General features: G+C 55.0%; 1 protein-coding gene across 1 annotated transcript in view; it reads right to left on the bottom strand.

Annotated features, from left to right (window-relative positions):
• Window positions 1-17,398, bottom strand: part of MRC2 (mannose receptor C-type 2) — a 93,777-nt gene that overhangs the window by 4,235 nt on the left and 72,144 nt on the right. The window contains exons 16-28 of the mRNA XM_077806302.1: window positions 13,839-13,874; window positions 10,718-10,878; window positions 10,015-10,082; window positions 8,486-8,586; window positions 7,702-7,847; window positions 6,981-7,095; window positions 6,580-6,743; window positions 5,277-5,385; window positions 3,683-3,921; window positions 3,418-3,586; window positions 2,598-2,747; window positions 1,818-1,937; window positions 620-799 (exon numbers count right to left, since the gene is read on the bottom strand). Of these exons, the coding sequence (XP_077662428.1) occupies window positions 620-799; window positions 1,818-1,937; window positions 2,598-2,747; window positions 3,418-3,586; window positions 3,683-3,921; window positions 5,277-5,385; window positions 6,580-6,743; window positions 6,981-7,095; window positions 7,702-7,847; window positions 8,486-8,586; window positions 10,015-10,082; window positions 10,718-10,878; window positions 13,839-13,874 (1,758 nt within the window). The remainder of the gene's footprint in view (window positions 1-619; window positions 800-1,817; window positions 1,938-2,597; window positions 2,748-3,417; window positions 3,587-3,682; window positions 3,922-5,276; window positions 5,386-6,579; window positions 6,744-6,980; window positions 7,096-7,701; window positions 7,848-8,485; window positions 8,587-10,014; window positions 10,083-10,717; window positions 10,879-13,838; window positions 13,875-17,398) is intronic.

Here is a 17,398-nt window from a genome sequence, read left to right as displayed (position 1 = left end):
CACCGACACTCCTCAACCCTCCTCCACGGCCCCGGCTATTCCAACCCTGAGTCCTCACCCAGCTCCGCCAATGCCCTTCAATCCTCCTCCATGGCCCCGGCTACTCCAACCCTGGGTCCCCGCCCAGCTCCGCTGACACCCCTCAACCCTCCTCCATGGCCCCGGCTATTCCAACCCTGGGTCCCCACCCAGCTCCGCCGACGCCCCGCAACCCTCCTCCATGGCCCTTTCTATTCTGACCCTGGGTCCCCACCCAGCTCTGCTGATGCACCTCAGTCCTTATCTGCTATTCCCCACCCACAGCTCTGCTATTACAATTCAATCTGACCTGCCGCAGCTCTTACATGTTAATCCTGCACTTCTCCGGCACAAAGGCTGGCAACTGCACTGAGCTGCACTCTGGGTGCGGAGGACAAGGTGCTATGAAGTACCATGCCCCCGCCCAAACTCCTCTAACCAGGCTCTGAGGCCAGGTCCCCAGAGACAGAAAATCAATCAGCATCTGAGCCCCAGAGCGATTTACTCTGCCCCGGCAGGCGGTTCTCTTGATCTCAAACTCTTTCTCTGTTTGAAGTGAAAGCCACCAATCCAAGTCAGCCAGCTTCCTGGGGCCTCTTACCTCGGGGGATCTTACAAATGACCCCCATGGTGACATTAGAGCAGGAGCCCAGGTGCCACACCCCGTTACTGCTCTGGATCCAGTAGCAGCTGTTCTGGCTGAGCATGCTGGGTCCAGTGTCATGCTGGCCCCAGTTGGAGTAGTTCATGGCTGTGTTGTCGTGCCAAACCAAGGTGCCTCCTAAGAGAAGGGAAGAAACCATTACAGAGGGCTACAAGGGCAGCCAGAGCCTGGCCCAGCTCAGAGCCACGGTGCCGGTGCCTTGTCAGGACACCTATCTAGTGTCACATGGGAGCAGGCCGCTGCTGCCTTCATTTTCGGTATGACAGAGCAGACTGTTGATTCTACAGTTCCCAGCATCCAATGCTCTACTCTGATGTGAGCAGCAGCTGGCAGAGTCTATAGGTTCCAGCAGGATGAGCTGAGTGGCCTGGCCATGTTGAACACGGGGACTGGTCATCTCCAAAGAGCTATAAGCTGCACTTCAGAGCAACATGGGCTGCCCTTGGCCCATGAGCTGCCCTTTGACAGTGTTGAATCCCAGCACCATATCCAGTGTGGCCTGGAGGTCCCCTTAGATCAGCCCTGCAGGTGATCCAGACGGGTCAGAGACACTGTCCCAGGCCAAGCTCTCCCTTGGGAGACTGGACTGGGACTGCAAACGTCCAGCCACTCCTTTGTCTCACTTCCCCTGGGACTGACACAGCAAAGCCCTCTACCCCAAAGTGCCTAGAGCTACGCAGGCCACTGCGTATGTGCATGCAGAAGACACATCTTCCCCCAGAGAAACGGGTAACAGGATCGGTGCAGGCCTACAAGAGTGCCTGGCTTCCACATATATGGGCTCTTTGATACGTGCAATTCCCTAGGCGCTCATTCACCGCAGTGCATCGCTGATGACAGTAACACTGAGCCCAGATCTAGCAATTCCCCTCTGTAGATCTCCAAGCACTTCAGCCCAGGAGGGACAGTGCCATTATCCCCATTCGTGCAGACAGAAAAATGGAGGCAAATAATGGAAGAGCTGGGAACAGAGCCGAGCTGTCCAGACTCCCAGTCCAGTGCTCCACCCATGGGGCCATGCCGCCTCCTGACACCAGTGATCTGCCGTGAAGTCAGAAGCGCTGCTCCTACCTCTCCAGTTTCTAAAAACACTGGAGCCAGACAAATCACTCCCTTTGTAACGTGTTTCTTTTACCTTTCGGGTTAAACGTCATCCCCAACCAGGCGCCCTTGGATTGGCTCTCGTAGGCTTGGAGATGCTCCCAAACGAACACGTTCTCTGTCTCATCCTGGATGGACAGCACCGTGCCACCAGCTGTGGAGGAAAAGGCACACCAGGGGAACGTTACGGGGCCAGCCGCTCAGAGGAAGGGAAGCGCAGCCTGCAGGTGCTGGGTCTTGCTCCAGTGGCTTTGCTGAGACCTGACAGGAAGGGGCCTTTGTTTAAGTAGATCCAATGCCCAGCAATGGTTCCACAGACAATCAGCAGGGGCGTGCAGAGCCTCAGCTGGTGCAAAATGCCTGGAACGTTCCACGCAGGTCATCAGAGCTCTGACAATTTACATCTGCTGAGGATCTGCCCCATAGCCCTGTGAGAAGAAGTGATTATTGAAAGGATTGGTTGATCACACACTGAACACATGGAGATTCGACCTGAGAGTGACTGAAGTGGGGAAGCACCCAGGAGAGAGATACACAAGGGCATTGGGCCATGAGAAAGGGGGGTGGAGGTTAATTTATACTGACCATGAGGGACCCCAAGCGCTGGAGTCCGTGGAACTGGCTCTGCATGGGAAGGGGTGGAAGCTGCACTGCTTGAGGTATTTGAAATGAACTGGACAATTCACTGGCAGGCACGTTACAGGGAACAAGTCTGCCTGGGCAGTGGGTGGAGCCCACGATCTAATGGGTCTTAACCATCTTGTATTCCTAGGCTCGCATGGTCGGGCTCGCTGCACTCGAACCTCATTCGTACCTTTTTGGCATCTCTTTATGGCGTCCTTCTGTCCCAGAGTGACCTCCATGTGGAAAGTGTAGCAGTGATTCCTAAAGGGGATCCAGGAGGAATCCTCCACTGACTTGGGACAGCTCCCACTGTAACTCCACTTGTGTGACCGGGGGGACCCTGCAAAGGAGCCGAAGCATGGGTAAGGAGTTTTTCTTTTCCCTGGAGGTCCCCTCTCTGCCCCACCACCACTCCGCGTCTTCCCACCTCTGCTCCGCCCCCTCCTGAGGCCGCTGCCTGCTCGGTGCTCTCTGCCCTCCCTCCAATCAGCTAATCAGGGGTGCGCCAAACAGCTGATCGGTGGCACCGCCAAACAGCTGTGGCTGGATCAGAGCAAGCACCCCAAGGGGGAGGGAGGAGGAAGAGACCAAACACCTCTGTCCAGGCAAACATTGCAAGCAGGAGCATTGCTGATGACCCACCAGTGCTAGAGTTTAGGTCTTGTCTGTGCCCTGCCTTGCATGGATGGGCAAGGCGGGGGGACGGGGGAACGAGCAAGAGAAGACACAGACCATGTCTGGAACACCTTCCTGCCAGGCCAGCTCCTCTAGGTCCCACAGGGCATCCCATCCCAGTGCAGAGCGGCTGCCACACCGTGTGCTCCCTGGATGGATTCCTGCTGCTCAGCCTGCAACCCGCCCAGCCAGGGGCTCAGAAACCACAGCTCGGTCTGCAAGCAGCATCCCACGGTTTGCAGCTGCCCAGCAGAGCGGCACCAAGGGTGCCTGATGTGTTTCTTCCCCCTGCTCCCCCTGCGTCTCCTCTGCTCCCAGGTGGTCGGCGCACACACCTGTGTTGACCTTGCAGATAGCCCCTTGCAATTTGGTGTCACAACCAGCTGTCCGCCACGTCCCATCCATGTCCATGTAGGAGCAGCCCGTGACCTGCTGAGGCTCCCCATCCTGCCAGTTGACATAGGACAGGCTCTCTTCTGTGAACCACGAGTAGCTCCGGCCTCCCTGAAAACCACCGATAAGGGGGAAGGCTCAGGGGCAGCTCAGAGCACAACCCCTCCCCTCCACTGGCCCTCGAGGAGACAAGCCCCCCTCTCCTACCTCCTCATTGGCCAGGCCGATCCAAAGAGGGGCCCGCAAGCTGCTGATGGCCTGGGTGAGGTAGGCCTGGGTGTAGGGATCCAGCACACTGGCCAGCGTGGCGTTGCGGGTTTCGCACAGCAGCAGGGCCTCCTGCCACTTCAGGGGTTTCCGCAGGATGCGGTAGGTGCTGTTAAGGTAGGAAAGCGGGGAGCTGGGGGAGGGGGGATAGCTGGTCCGGGATGAGCTCAGAGTTGGGTCTGGGGAACGAAAGAGACACAGTCAGATCTCTATCCAGAGTCCCTCTTTGCACTGGTGCGATGCCCCTCGGCACTGCCACAGGGCATCCCATCCCAGTATGGGAGTGGGCCCTGGGGAGCGGGCAGGAACGAGACCATGTGAAAATGCCCCCATGGGTAACTGTCGCACCAGCTCAGGGCAAAACACGCTGCTGAACGGACAGCAAAATGTCCCACCCCCGGCAGGCGACATCCAGGTCCAGGAGAGAAGGCAGCCACCAGCTGCAGGTTTTTGTTCAAAGCAGGAGCCAGGCTGAGGAGTGTGCGTGTGAGCATGGGTTGGGGAATCCCAGCCCGGGGGCACATTCAGAGTCTCACAGTTGTGACGGTTTAGCACATGAGGATCCGGGCCCCAAGGTTGCTGCCCACACGCAGAGCGAGATGTGGGGCAGCTCATGGACTCCGGTGGAGCTGAGTGAGTTGCGAATGCAGCCCGAGTGGGACAGAATATATTTTGCATCGTGTTAAGGAGACAGGCAGGCACGTGGGAGCTAAGAGGCAGGTTGCTGAGACATGTGGGGAGGGCCGTGGTGTGTTTTGATGCTGAGCGGTCCAGCACCATGTCAGAGATGGATTTAGCTGGACCTGGCACAGTATTAGAGCTGGGCCCAAAGCCACGGGCTTGGGTCAGGATTTGAAAGCAAGCCTGTCCTACGTTCCAGGGGGTGCATGTTTGGTGCCTGTATTTGGGCTCCAACTAGGGTGACCAGACAGCAAATGTGAAAAATCGGGGCAGGGGGTGGAGGGTAATAGGAGCCTATATAAGAAAAAGATCCAAAAATTGGGACTGTCCCTATAAAATCGGGACATCTGGTCACCCTAGCTCCAACCCAGCCCTGCACAGAGCAACTCAGTGGCACGCTGAGATACCCCGGGGAGGGGTGTTCTCGAAACGGTGGCTGAGTTCCTTTGCAGTGTATTGTGGGACACACTCAGCCTGACAGACGTGCCAGCACACGGACAGCCTGGCGCCTGGGTGGCACAGAGGCATCTGCACTGATCCTTTCCCCAGCATCTTGGCTCGCATTACAAGAGAATTGGGACCGTCAGCCCCACAAGTGTGGCTGGTACCAGAGAACCCAGGCAAAGCACACGCTGCCCAGAGAAGCTGGATGCCGACAGCTGGGCGCAGAGCTGATCTGGCAGCAGCGAAGCCCAGCTGCAGCCAGTGACCCAACAGAGGCAGCACGTAGGGGGCCGTGATGCCAGGTCACCACGGGCTTGTTTCTGACCTGAACCCGCCCTGCCTTCTCTGCAGTAGGTGCCATGGGCAGGGCACCTGCACATGCCCGGTGCTGTCGGCCCCTCTCCCCTACCTATGCTACGTTGGCAGATGTAGCCATGCTTCTCCTCCAGGCAGTTCCTGTCGTCCCAGCGGCCAGTGAAGTGGGGAGGGGAGCCGTGCCAAACCATCGCGCAGTTAGTCTACAAACAGAAGCCAGAGAGGTCAGCGCTGCCTCTGCAAGCCCTGCTCCGCTCGGAGGAGCGGGGGTGGCTGGACGAGTGGCAAAGGCAGCCGGGCTGTGTGTCCAGGGGTGGGTATGTTATCATTACAAGTAGTGGTATCCCGAGCCCAGGCCCTGAAACTGTCCCTGGGAGCGGAAAGGATCCTGGCGCCACATTCTGGCTGCCTGGCACTGTTACGGCAGCCAAAGCAGGTGGAGAGAGCTGGCTGACTGGGGAGGGCAGCTCCATGGTGCCCCCTCCCAGCATGGCCAGAACATCGCCAAGTCTCTGCTCCCTTCCTGGTGCAGCAGCCACCTGAAGATGCACTAGGTGGTGCTGGGAGCCAAACCAGGCTGCTGCCAGCCTCCGGACTGGGGTGGGGAGAGGGGACAGGAGATAAACCCCAACCCCGCCCCTAGGCCACTAAATGCAGCCAGGGATCCAGCCTGTAGAGTGCTCCTGGGCACACCACTCCTACCTATCTCCCAGACCTTCAGACCCCATTTAACTGCCCTGGCGGCAGCACGGTGAGAGAGACAGGGTAGCTAGAGAGGGACACTGCCCCACCCCACCGCCAATGCAGGCTGATCCCTAAGGCGTATTCTCCCCCACTCTGTCCAGTCCCCTTTTAAACCTCCCAAGACGCAAGGCTCCCTCCCCAGACCCGTGGGAGATGGTTCCACAGCCCGACAGCCTCCACCATCAGGACCCATTTTCCAGGGTCCCATCCATGTTTCCCTTTGCTCATTGTTCATCCCAGATGCCTAGGTATTCACCCTCACCGGGCTGCTGTCAATGCTCCTCTCCCGGCCTGGGGGTTCGCATCCTTCACAGACTTGCCAATGATCACCTCTCCATTTTTAGCCATTGTATAGCCAAGCAGAGCTGCCAGGACTGAGTCATCCTATTGGCCAATGCCCGGAAGATAAAACTTCAGGGCTTCTGCAAACCTCTAACTATTAGGGATCAGGAGGAGACCTCCCTGAGATTATCTACGGGGTTCTTGCTCCTCCCTCTGAAGCTGGCCAGTGTTGGGGATGGGATACGGGGCTAGCTGACCCCATGCTGGGCTCTGATCTAGGAATTCCTACGTTCCACCCACGCCCCAGCAGCCAAGCTGAAAGCAACAGGCTGGAATAGTCCAGAGAGAAAGGGGCCCAGGGAGTCGCTCACCGGTTTGTCGTTCACTGTGGAGGTGCCGTACCCGGAGGGCTCCCCTGGGGCCCAGTTGACGTATCGGAGAGGTTCCGATTCCACCCACTGGAACTCCTGCTTGGCATCGTGGAGGCCGAGCCAAAGGTTAAAGGTCACATTGGGAAGGATGGATGTTATAAAAGCTGAAAGATGAAAATACAGGGGAAGGAGGGAACCAGCTGATCAGCGGCAGAGTCACGGGGCACTGCCGAAAGCACATGCTCCTGACCCCTCTGTCTGCAGGTTCTGCACCTGGCTGGTCTCAGGGCCACAGGCCAGCTGTTAGACCAAGCTCCTCACAGGCAGCCCTTGGGGTCCTATGATGCCCTGAAACTGCCCAGCCCTGGCAGAAGAAGAGAGGCCCCAGGGGGACACCCTACCTTGCTCTAGGTGGTTGGAGATGGTGGCCAGCACAGAGCCCTGGCTCTCACATGCTCGCTTCGCTTCCTGCCACTTCACCTGCTCAGCCTTGTCGTGGCCCTTGATGCTGAAACACTGGGCAAGGCCCGAGGGCAGACGAGAGAGACGTTCAGGAGGCGTTTCCCAGCCCAGCAAGCAACGCACCCACCCGCCTCCCCTTCGCCGCCACACTCACTCCCCTTCCTTGTGCTCCTGGGAACTTGTCTGAATTACTAGTTGTCTAGGAGCCCAGTTACAGATCAGAACCCCGATGTGCTGGGTGCGGTACAAACAGAACAAGAATGACCTCCGCCAGTATACCCCCTTACAAACCCGCACACAGACGCACCTATTCCCCACCTTAACCCCCACCCACATACTGCCCTTCCCCAACTGGCCACAGACATACCTTGTATCCTCCCCACTTACCTACACACACACACACTCCTCTCTCCTACACACACACACACACACAAAACTCCCTCTCCTGTCCACGTACCCAATGTAGTATTTCACTTTCCTCAGTCCCACAGCCAGGTCGTGGAAAGCCCCAGCAATGCTGCCCCTAGAGGGTCCTAAACCGCCCCTGGGAGATCCTGGGCCCTTTGCACAAGCGCAGGAATATGCAGAAATGTAAGCAGACGCACGTGGAGGGGACGGACAAGACAGACGAACGTTGCATCTGCAGGCCTCCTGGAATACCTTGTTGATGAACGGGATCCAACCCCATGCGCAGCCACCAGGAACGGGAGTAGGCAGTGGTGGCAGAGAGGGCTTCACAGCAGTGATGTTACTCCGTTTGCAGATATACGGCAGAGCAGTTAGACACTTCTGGTCCCCCCAGTCCTCTTCAGAGAAAAGGAGAGAGCATGCGACTTTCCTCTACGTGGTCCAGGCAGCCAATGGAATGTAACTCCCTCGACTGGAAGGGGCTTTGCTATTGCAATGGCCTTGGTGCCTCCAGCATACCAGCTACCTCGAATATTAACCTCAGTTTGGTACATCTGTACCGGATGTGTGCAGAGGGGACGGGTGTGTAGGGGGTGTCTGTCATGTAAGACTCACATCTACAGTCTATGGCGGTTACATGGGACTTGGAGTCAGGACTTGATTTCCAGCTCTGCCAATGACTTACTGGGCAAGCCACTTAGACCCAGTCTCCCTGCCCCCAGGGCTGACTCTCAAAGGCACCTAGCACCTGCAGCTCCCATTGACTTCACTGGTGGGTGCTCAGCACCTCTGAGAATCAGGCCCAAGGTGTCTCCAGGCTGGGCTCCCAAAAAATCAGAGGCCACTTATGAAAATGTTGGTTCCCGCCACGCCCCCATCTCTGTGCCTTAGCTCCCCCATCAGTGAATCGGGGATCATGGTACTGAGCCACGGGGCCGGAGGGGCTGCCAGCGGGGTCACTGATGAGTGCCCGTGGTGCTTTGAGATAGCTGCGCTGATAGGCGAATGGCCGCACTAACACGTACAAACCTCTCACCTCTGCTGGCTGTCATGTACACGCACTTCTTCTCCTTGCTGATCGGCCGTGGCTTGCCCGGCGCCCAGAAGATGAAGTTCAGGAGGGAGCCGTCGGACCACCTGGGGAAGGCAAGGGCGGGAAGGGTCAGCAGCTGCACGTGGAAGAGGGTGGAAGGCAAAGCGAGTGGGAGACGAGGATACCAAGCAGGCAGGCTCTCACGCACTCGGAGGAGGGGTCTGAGAAGCAGAATGCCCAGAGCCAGGGGACGGCAGGATTCCTGCAGCGCAGGCTCCTTGCTGGGCAGCTCCCCCTGTGCCCCCTGCTGCTGCCCATTGAGTGCACGCACCTGGCGTGTGCCGCTTATAATCAAGAGGGTGGGCTTCAAAGCAGCCAGTGTGGTGGAACAGCTGAGGAATAATTCCTGTCCCATCCAACCCAGGGGAGCCTGGTCACTGACTGCCATGGAGATGGGACCAGGAGCGAGGGTGTGTGCAGGTACCGCTACTGCCCCCTGCTGGTGGCTCAGGCAGACCTGCTCAAGCATGTGGCTGGAGCATCTATTCCACTCCCAGGCCAGGCACCACCCAGTGCAAACCCCCTGCCCAGGGGAGCTCCCAGACTAATGTTAGATAAGACGTGTCCAGTGAGAGGAGAGCGGGGAAGGGGAGTAGGGGTGGAGACTCTGTGTTTACACCGTGAAGGCTCATGCATAGCACCACAGACCATCTGGGCGAATTCTGACTCCTGGGGCAGAAGGTTTAATACCCCATCAACTGAGTGCAGCCCACATCTGCTCAGCATGGCACACGGGCCCTCTTCTAACAGTGGTTTAATTTCCTGCAGAGCTCCATGAGCCTGTCATAGGCTTAGCCAACGGAGGCTGGCTGTTTAGCTCAGCAGCAGAGGCTCCTGCTTCAAGACACAGGTGTGATGCCCAGGGCCGATGGCCCACCCGGGGTGCAACACTGCTCTTGCTGTAAAGAAACTCGCAGCAGCAGCTGCTTGAAGGCGTGTTGCAGCCTGTTTGGGGGTGCTGATGGGAGCACAGCAACGGCACTCTGACCAAGCAGGGTTGGTGTGGACGAAGGCGGGGGGCGAGAAAGATCTGAATACAAGCAGAGGAGGAGATAGCCAGGCTTGCTTTCCTGATGACTGGAGTTGGCTTTTTAGCATTGGCCACTTTGCTCTCTGGGCTGGAGAGGCTCCGCGCTCAGTCTCTAGGGGGGAGACAGCTTTTCTAGACCACTCTTCAGGGAATGAGCCAGGAGCTGCCTTTCTGCTCTCCCAGACTCACATGCAATTCTCACTGAAGTCAGCAGGGGGGGCAGGTGCCTACCTGAGGGCAGAATGTTGACACACCCGCCCCCATCCTTCTCCAGCTAAGGCATTTCCAGCTGGGATGAGCTGAGGAGTCCCAAGCCCTGCCCCAGTGTCCTCACCACAGCTGGAATTTGGGGTTGCTGGTTGGATTTGCACTGAAACACAATCCTTTTTACAGGAGAGAAGGAGAGCAGGATGCGTGGGGAAAGAGGGGGGGAGAGACTCACTTGAATCGCCCGTCGTTTTCGTAGGTGTGCAGCCCGATCCACCAGTGCTGCTCCTGGCCCCTGGAGAACTGGGGAATCCAAACATGGGGCACATCAGCATCGCAGACAGAGCTGAGAGAAGAGCAAATCCAGCAGGGCCCCATTCACTTACTGCCTTCTCTGCCGGGGCCTACAGGAGCTGCCTGAGCCCGGCCCTCAGTCTGGGCTGCGGCCAACAGTTTCCCCAGGCCTAGAACCTAGCATGGGTGCCCCATGGCTATTGCAGGCTAGCTGGGTGATGAGCTGTGTCCGGCCTCCCCTTCCCTCCCAGACCCTGCAGTGCCTTCCTCAAAAGGGGAAGATGCTCAGTACCCACCCCCCGTCCTCCTCCTTCCTTCTCTTCATACAGCAGCTTGGGAGGACCAATGAGATGCTTTTGCTGGTGCCAGTCAGTGGCTTCATGCACTAGCCTGTGCAATGCACCACAGCCCTAAGACCAAGCCAGGATCAAACTCTGCTCTCAGTTACACAGGTAAATCCAGTAACTCTGCTGGCGTCAGCTAATGCCCTGTGAAATTACACCATTGAAACCCTGCTCTGGCTTTAATGATGGGAAGGGAACATTTTCCACAACTGTGCAGACCTGCTTCCTGCTGAACAACAGAGACACGCAGTTGTCCAACAATGACCCAAGGATGCCCCATACTTGGCTACATTCTCCTACCTTCTTCAGGCTCTGGCCCAAAAAATCCAGCTCGGCTTGGTTATGAACAGACACCAATTCAGCTTGAAACCAGGTGCAGATCCGCTGAGCCTGCACCCAGGTCGAGTGATGCTCAAAGAATTTGTATTCTGCATCCTGATATTTCACCCACTCTTTGCTGCCTGTGGACACAGAAGCACAGACAAGATGAGGCTGTGCATAGTGATGCTGGCTCAGCTGGCGGGCAGGCGGCCGGGCAAAACAGTGACAGAGAGAGGAGAGAATCTGCTCTTACAGTAACAGGCCTATCGGCAGCCTGTTACTATACTATACTAAACTGGGAGGAGTGGTAGATACGCTGGAGGGGAGGGATAGGATACAGAAGGACCTAGACAAATTGGAGGATTGGGCCAAAAGAAATCTGATGAGGTTCAATAAGGATAAGTGCAGGGTCCTGCACTTAGGACGGAAGAATCCAATGCACCGCTACAGACTAGGGACCGAATGGCTAGGCAGCAGTTCTGCGGAAAAGGACCTAGGGGTGACAGTGGACGAGAAGCTGGATATGAGTCAGCAGTGTGCCCTTGTTGCCAAGAAGGCCAATGGCATTTTGGGATGTATACGTAGGGGCACAGCGAGCAGATCGAGGGACGTGATCGTCCCCCTCTATTCGACATTGGTGAGGCCTCATCTGGAGTACTGTGTCCAGTTTTGGGCCCCACACTACAAGAAGGATGTGGATAAATTGGAGAGAGTCCAGCGAAGGGCAACAAAAATGATTAGGGGTCTAGAACACATGACTTATGAGGAGAGGCTGAGGGAGCTGGGATTGTTTAGCCTGCAGAAGAGAAGAATGAGGGGGGATTTGATAACTGCTTTCAACTACCTGAAAGGGGGTTCCAAAGAGGATGGCTCTAGACTGTTCTCAATGGTAGCAGATGACAGAACGAGGAGTAATGGCTTCAAGTTGCAGTGGGGGAGGTTTAGATTGGATATTAGGAAAAACTTTTTCACTAAGAGGGTGGTGAAACACTGGAATGCGTTGCCTAGGGAGGTGGTGGAATCTCCTTCCTTGGAAGTTTTTAAGGTCAGGCTTGACAAAGCCCTGGCTGGGATGATTTAACTGGGAATTGGTCCTGCTTCGAGCAGGGGGTTGGACTAGATGACCTTCAGGGGTCCCTTCCAACCCTGATATTCTATGATTCTATGATTCTATGATTCCCTCTGTGCTGCCTCCTTTGCATCTGTCACCCTTGCCACAGGTGCTGGAATGCAACCAGCAAGGGGTTCTCCCTTTGGCAAGCTGGAGACATTTTAGTGCTGGGAGAACCTGACGGCAGCAACGAACAGTGGAGCATACGCTGTGCGAGCTAGTGCCCCTCACACCTGATCTGCAGTCCCTCCTGCTGTTCCAGCTCTGGGATCTTCCCACAGCACTGTTCAGGCCCCTCAATCCTGATCTCCAGCATCCTGCGTTAGTCCACTCCTGGCCCTTCTCCCCCAGCTCGGCTGTTGGCCCTCCAGCAGAAGCTACTGTCCTATTGCAGTCTTGCCTTCACCACTCCCTTGTCAGTTCTGCCAATTTCCCTTACTTCTGACCGGCAGCGGTCTCTGCTGCTCTAGACTCAGGCCCCCCAGCAGCACAGCTCTGCCGATGCACTTCAGTCCCGCCCCACGGCGTGCCCTGCTATTCCAGCCCTCCCCCTTGCCGCCCTGCTCCACTGATTCTGCGCTGCTCTTCCGCCCCCTCTGCACCACTGGGGTTCTGGGGCAGAGCGCTCTAAGCAAGTCTTGCTGCATGGTGATTGGGTCATGCTGACAAAGGCACGTTCGGGGCGAGGGGGAGGGCAAATGCCTCGCACTTTGGCTCCTCCCTTGCACTTCAATCTGGGGCTCACAGCGTGGGTGGTTAGCCCACGGCTCCCATGCTCCTGGGCACAGAACGAGCCCAAGGGTGCCCTGGGTTGCTCTCCAATGGGATCAATGCATGTTTGTGGCTGAGGGCATTTATCCACCAACGCCATCCCTGGTTCTGGCACTGCGCGGCTGCTGGCCCTTACTGAACGGCAGTGACATCCAGGCCAAGGCTGAGCAAACCCTTAGGGGCGGGTCAAAATCTGCAGGGGGGAGCAGCGCACTCCTCTGACAGACAAAGCTCTCCGTGCATTCCATGGGAGTTCACCCGCAGAAGGAAGGCCGGGCTCTGTGTTGTCCTTGTTACACCTTCAGCACAGCTCTGCCCATGTGGTGCCTGGCCAGTTTGGGAAGGACGACAACACCCCTCGCTCTGGGCACCTCAGGATTGTACAATGGCCCCTCCAGAGACACACCCAAATATTTAGCCTCTTTCCAAATTCTGCATTCTAGCTTTCCAGCCCAGTAACCCTTGGGGACAACTGTACCCCGTGCCTCGAGAAGAGCTGCCTGCTTGGCTTAGTAATTCTGTCACTTTGGTTTATGGCCCAGAGCCCTCCCTCCCTGCCACTGATGAGACTGTGGTGCCCAGCAGACCAAATTCACTCCTGGTACAAGTGGGAGAATTCTAGTGACTTCCCTAGGGTTGCGCCTCCTTACACGATGGGTGAATTTTGTCCATCGGACATCCAGCTCTCTTTGCTGAGACATCCGTCCATTTCACCCACAACCTGCTTGTTTCATTAATGCCATTTGCAAAACTTTACATACAGTTTGGAGAAAGACTAGTCTTGTGGCTGGAATGCAGGTCTGGGAGCCAGGACTCCTGGGTCCTTGTGCGATGCTGAGCACGTCACGCTGCTGCTGTGTGCCTCGGTTTCCCCCTCTGTAAAACGGGGCCAGCGATACTGACCGAGCTCCGATGGGGTTTCTGAGGCTTTGCTCATGAACGTTGTTGGGTGGGAGGCACCATGGAAGGACAGACACGTCCACACAGTGGAGACAGATGCTCCACTGGACAGGCACTCAGTCATACAAGGTGGATGCAAACAGGGGAGATGTGCACAAGAGGCAGACTCTTCCCAGACACACGCACACGCCACAAGATGCACACACACAACACATGCCCTCAGGATGCGGGCACGCTCATCGGGGGAGGCAGACAGCAGCGGATGTGCAGAGACTCCAATGCGTAGGAAAACCTCCAGGAGATGATTCAATAACACACCTTGGGTGGGGATCTCTGGCTCCTTCACATCAGCACCTGTTCAAAAACAGAGAAGAAGGGGGATGAGGGAGGGATGAGCGATGCTCCTGAATTCAGCTCAGCTCCTGCCTGTGGGCCTCAGACGCTTTCCCTCTTTATGTTCAGGGCTGCGCCACGTCTGAAGAATCCACTCAGACTGATTTCAATTAAATAAAAGTGACTTCCCAAGCCAAGTGGTTTTGGCCGGCAGCAGCTTCCTCTGGCTTTCATACCAGTTCTGAATTATGGATCACCTGCTTCTGGAGCCTGCTGACATTCTCGCGCTCTGCTGTCCAGGACCAGAGTGGGGGATGCATACGGATAATGACTTCTAATCCCGGGGATATCAGAGCACTGCAGCAGCTGTTGGCACATGCAGGGAGTCTGAGGTGATGGGAGGGAGACGGGGAATCTTTATTTCATGAAGTTGGAGCTGGTGAAAGGTGCGGGAGAGACGCCCCCCTATGAATCCACAGGGCAAGCATTGCATGGACAACAGCAGCGGCAGCTTTACACAGCCACTGCCTGCAACCCTGACCGGGAGTCACGCCGGCCAGAATTCAAAAGCAATCAGCACTCCCAGCTGTGGCTAGCTTTTCCCAATTGCTCGGCACCCAGCGTGCTGAGGCCTTATGAAAAATCTGGCCATAAACCACACCATGGGCGGGGGGCTGAAGGGCGGTGCTGGGGGTTGAGGACTTGGGGGGAAATCTACCCCTCATTTGGGTGCCTAAAAGTGAACTGAGCTCTTTGGAAAATTTGTCCCTTGCTGTCTACTGGAGATTTGAGCAATTTAGCAAGTGGACCGAGGCTCCCTACATTTTTTGAAGACAGGCCACTGAGGAGCTCTCAGATTGCTGGTAATGAGTTTGGGCCAGTGCCAACCTGCCCTGGAGTGCAAGCCAGACTCCAAACATGAACGACTCCAAGTGCCAGACTCAGTCCCCTCAGCCAGCCAGCTCCCTGCGAATCGACCAAGGGTTCCAGTTTTTGCTCCGGCAACAGTGTCCTCAGAAGCCCCCAGATTTGCTATTCTGTCTGAAGGGGCATGAAGCACTGGGAAGATGGAAGTGACAGAAGTGCATCAAGCAAGACCGTCCCTTCTGCTCTCTAAGGGTTTTGTGGATGTGTACAAATAAACCACTCAAGCACCACTCTAGTGGTTTACAACAGCATCAGGAACCTTCAGGAACAATTCAGCCTTAAAGGCAGAGGGCAGAGAAGTTGTGTGCCTGTGCACACGTGTATTTAGAACATCGATCTACACATGCACACCCCCCGACACACACACACACAATGCATCTGCTATAAACTTCACTAAAAAATAATAATAATCAAGCTTAGAAATGTTTTGTAATCGCTTAAATCTCATTTATCTGTAAGCTTCCGTCCGCCCCAAACACCCCTAACAAGCTCAGACATTAGCCCTTCAGGGCAACTAAGCTCACGGTAAATTTCAAGCTTCAGTTACCTTTGCTAGAGAGGTCTCAAAAAATAGGGCTCAGATTCTTCCATTAGCAATGGGAGAAATGGATTATTTTCCATCTTGCTGCAGCTCCAACAGTGGAAGGGATTTGGCTCAAAAAAGAAAAATCATCTTTATGCCGAAGCCAAATCTGATCCGTGCCAGCCCCAGAGGTGAACATTTCAGAGCAATACAAGCATGTGAGCACTGAGGGGAGAGGGTAGGTGGGGGGGTTTACAATGGAAATAGTTTTACAGCCTTACTGTAATGACGCTGACCACATCCCAACTCCTGTAATTATATGCAAGCCTGCTGCAACTGGCCTCAATATCTCTGTGCCCCTCAGGACCCCATCAGGAAAATGGGGATAGCATCACCTTTCCTCCCAGGGGCGTTGTGACATTTGTGAATCACTCAGACATGGTGCTGCTGCGTGTCACAGAAAAGCCCAGGAGGAAATTAACAATTCTGTATTCAGAGCAGAGTTTGGATGGTGTGCAACAAATGATGGGAGGCGGTGTAGCCTAGTGGACGTGACTGGGACTCAGGAGACTGGGTTCAATTCCTGGCTCTGCCACTACTTTGCTGGGTGACCTTGGGCAAGTTACCACCCTGCCCTGTGCCTCAGTTTCCCCATCTGAAAAATGGAGATAACAATTCTGACCTCCTTTGTAAAGCGCTCTGCGATCAGTGGGTGAAAAGCACTAGATAAGAGATACAGTGTTTATTACTGTTATTAAATAAGGCTTGAGGCCACACACTGAACGATCAGGTTAAAAATTAATACTGAAGAGCTGCTCATGCAGTGAGCACTATCTTGTACACTGAATGCAGCAGGGCCCCGTGGAAAACGAAGCATGCAACCACGTAATTAAAGACTGTTTCATAATGCATATACATAATGGGGCTGAATTAAGATTACACAGGAAACCTTAACTCTGGAATTTCCTAACTTTGGAACGCTTTTTTTTTTTTGCAGTGCAATGTATATTTCAGAAACCTTAACCTCTCCTCACTGGTTGTGTGCTGCGAGTTTCAGGAGGCTACACTATATTCTTCATACAAACCACCAGACTGAATCCCTGCTTTAAGCAAGAAACTCAATGGAACCTTAAACGACCCAATTCGTTCTTATTTCAAAGCCTACCCAATGATTTGGTCCAAAACTCCTTCACAGCTTTGAAAATTTCAGCCATCATATACAAATGGACAAAGGATCTGTCTTCACTTCCTGTCCCAAACTGTCATGTGGGCTCACTATGATTAAAAACGGTTACAGCGATGGACAGCCAACATTTTAACAAAGGGCTCCCACAAAATGACGCCGCACCTGTCAGCAACCCTGCCTCTGAGCATGGTCATGCGCACATCAGAGGAATGAATTCATTGGTTTTCCCATTCAAACAAAATTACCTTCTCATAAAAAATAACCCGAACCACTTGCCAAACAAACTTAAGTGTATTTGCTGAAAATATTTAGATTCCGCTCCTTAAGCCCATCAGTGTGTTGATAGTACTGTGGGGGAGAGGGGGGCGGGTCAGCGTGTGTAATTTGAAGAGTGTGCACATCTGTGTGTGTAGAGCTTTCAGGGGAGCCTTGGTGGGTGGAGATTTCCTCCCCAGGAATTTTTCAAAAACATCTGCAGTTTGGTGCTATTCCATTCTACCCAGGTTCTTGTCCCACCCCTTCACCGTAGTTTCTGAGTGACTCCTGGTCAGGATTCGAGCGACGTGACTGACATCTGTCACGTGTGTTCCATCTTCTCACTCATCCTCTCTCTCACTGTGTGGGGCAGTGCAGTGTTTTGGGCGGGTTGTTTGGGGCGTTTCCCCTCTCTCCTCAATCTGGTGCATTGCGAAGGCAGAACATCTCCTCCTCAAATGTAGCTATTCAGTGATTCTCTAACTCTTGTACTGGTGACCCCTTTCCCACAGCAAGCCTCTGAATGTGACCCCCCCTTATCAATTAAAAACACTTTTTTTTATAGATTTAACACCATTATAAATGCTGTAGGCAAAGTGGGGTTTGGGATGGAGGCTGACGGCTTGTGACCCCCCTCCATAATAACCTCACGAC

Source organism: Eretmochelys imbricata, chromosome 27 (genome assembly GCF_965152235.1).
Source record: "Eretmochelys imbricata isolate rEreImb1 chromosome 27, rEreImb1.hap1, whole genome shotgun sequence".
NCBI classification, from domain to species: Eukaryota; Metazoa; Chordata; order Testudines; family Cheloniidae; genus Eretmochelys; species Eretmochelys imbricata.
This window is presented reverse-complemented; position numbering and strand designations above follow the sequence as displayed.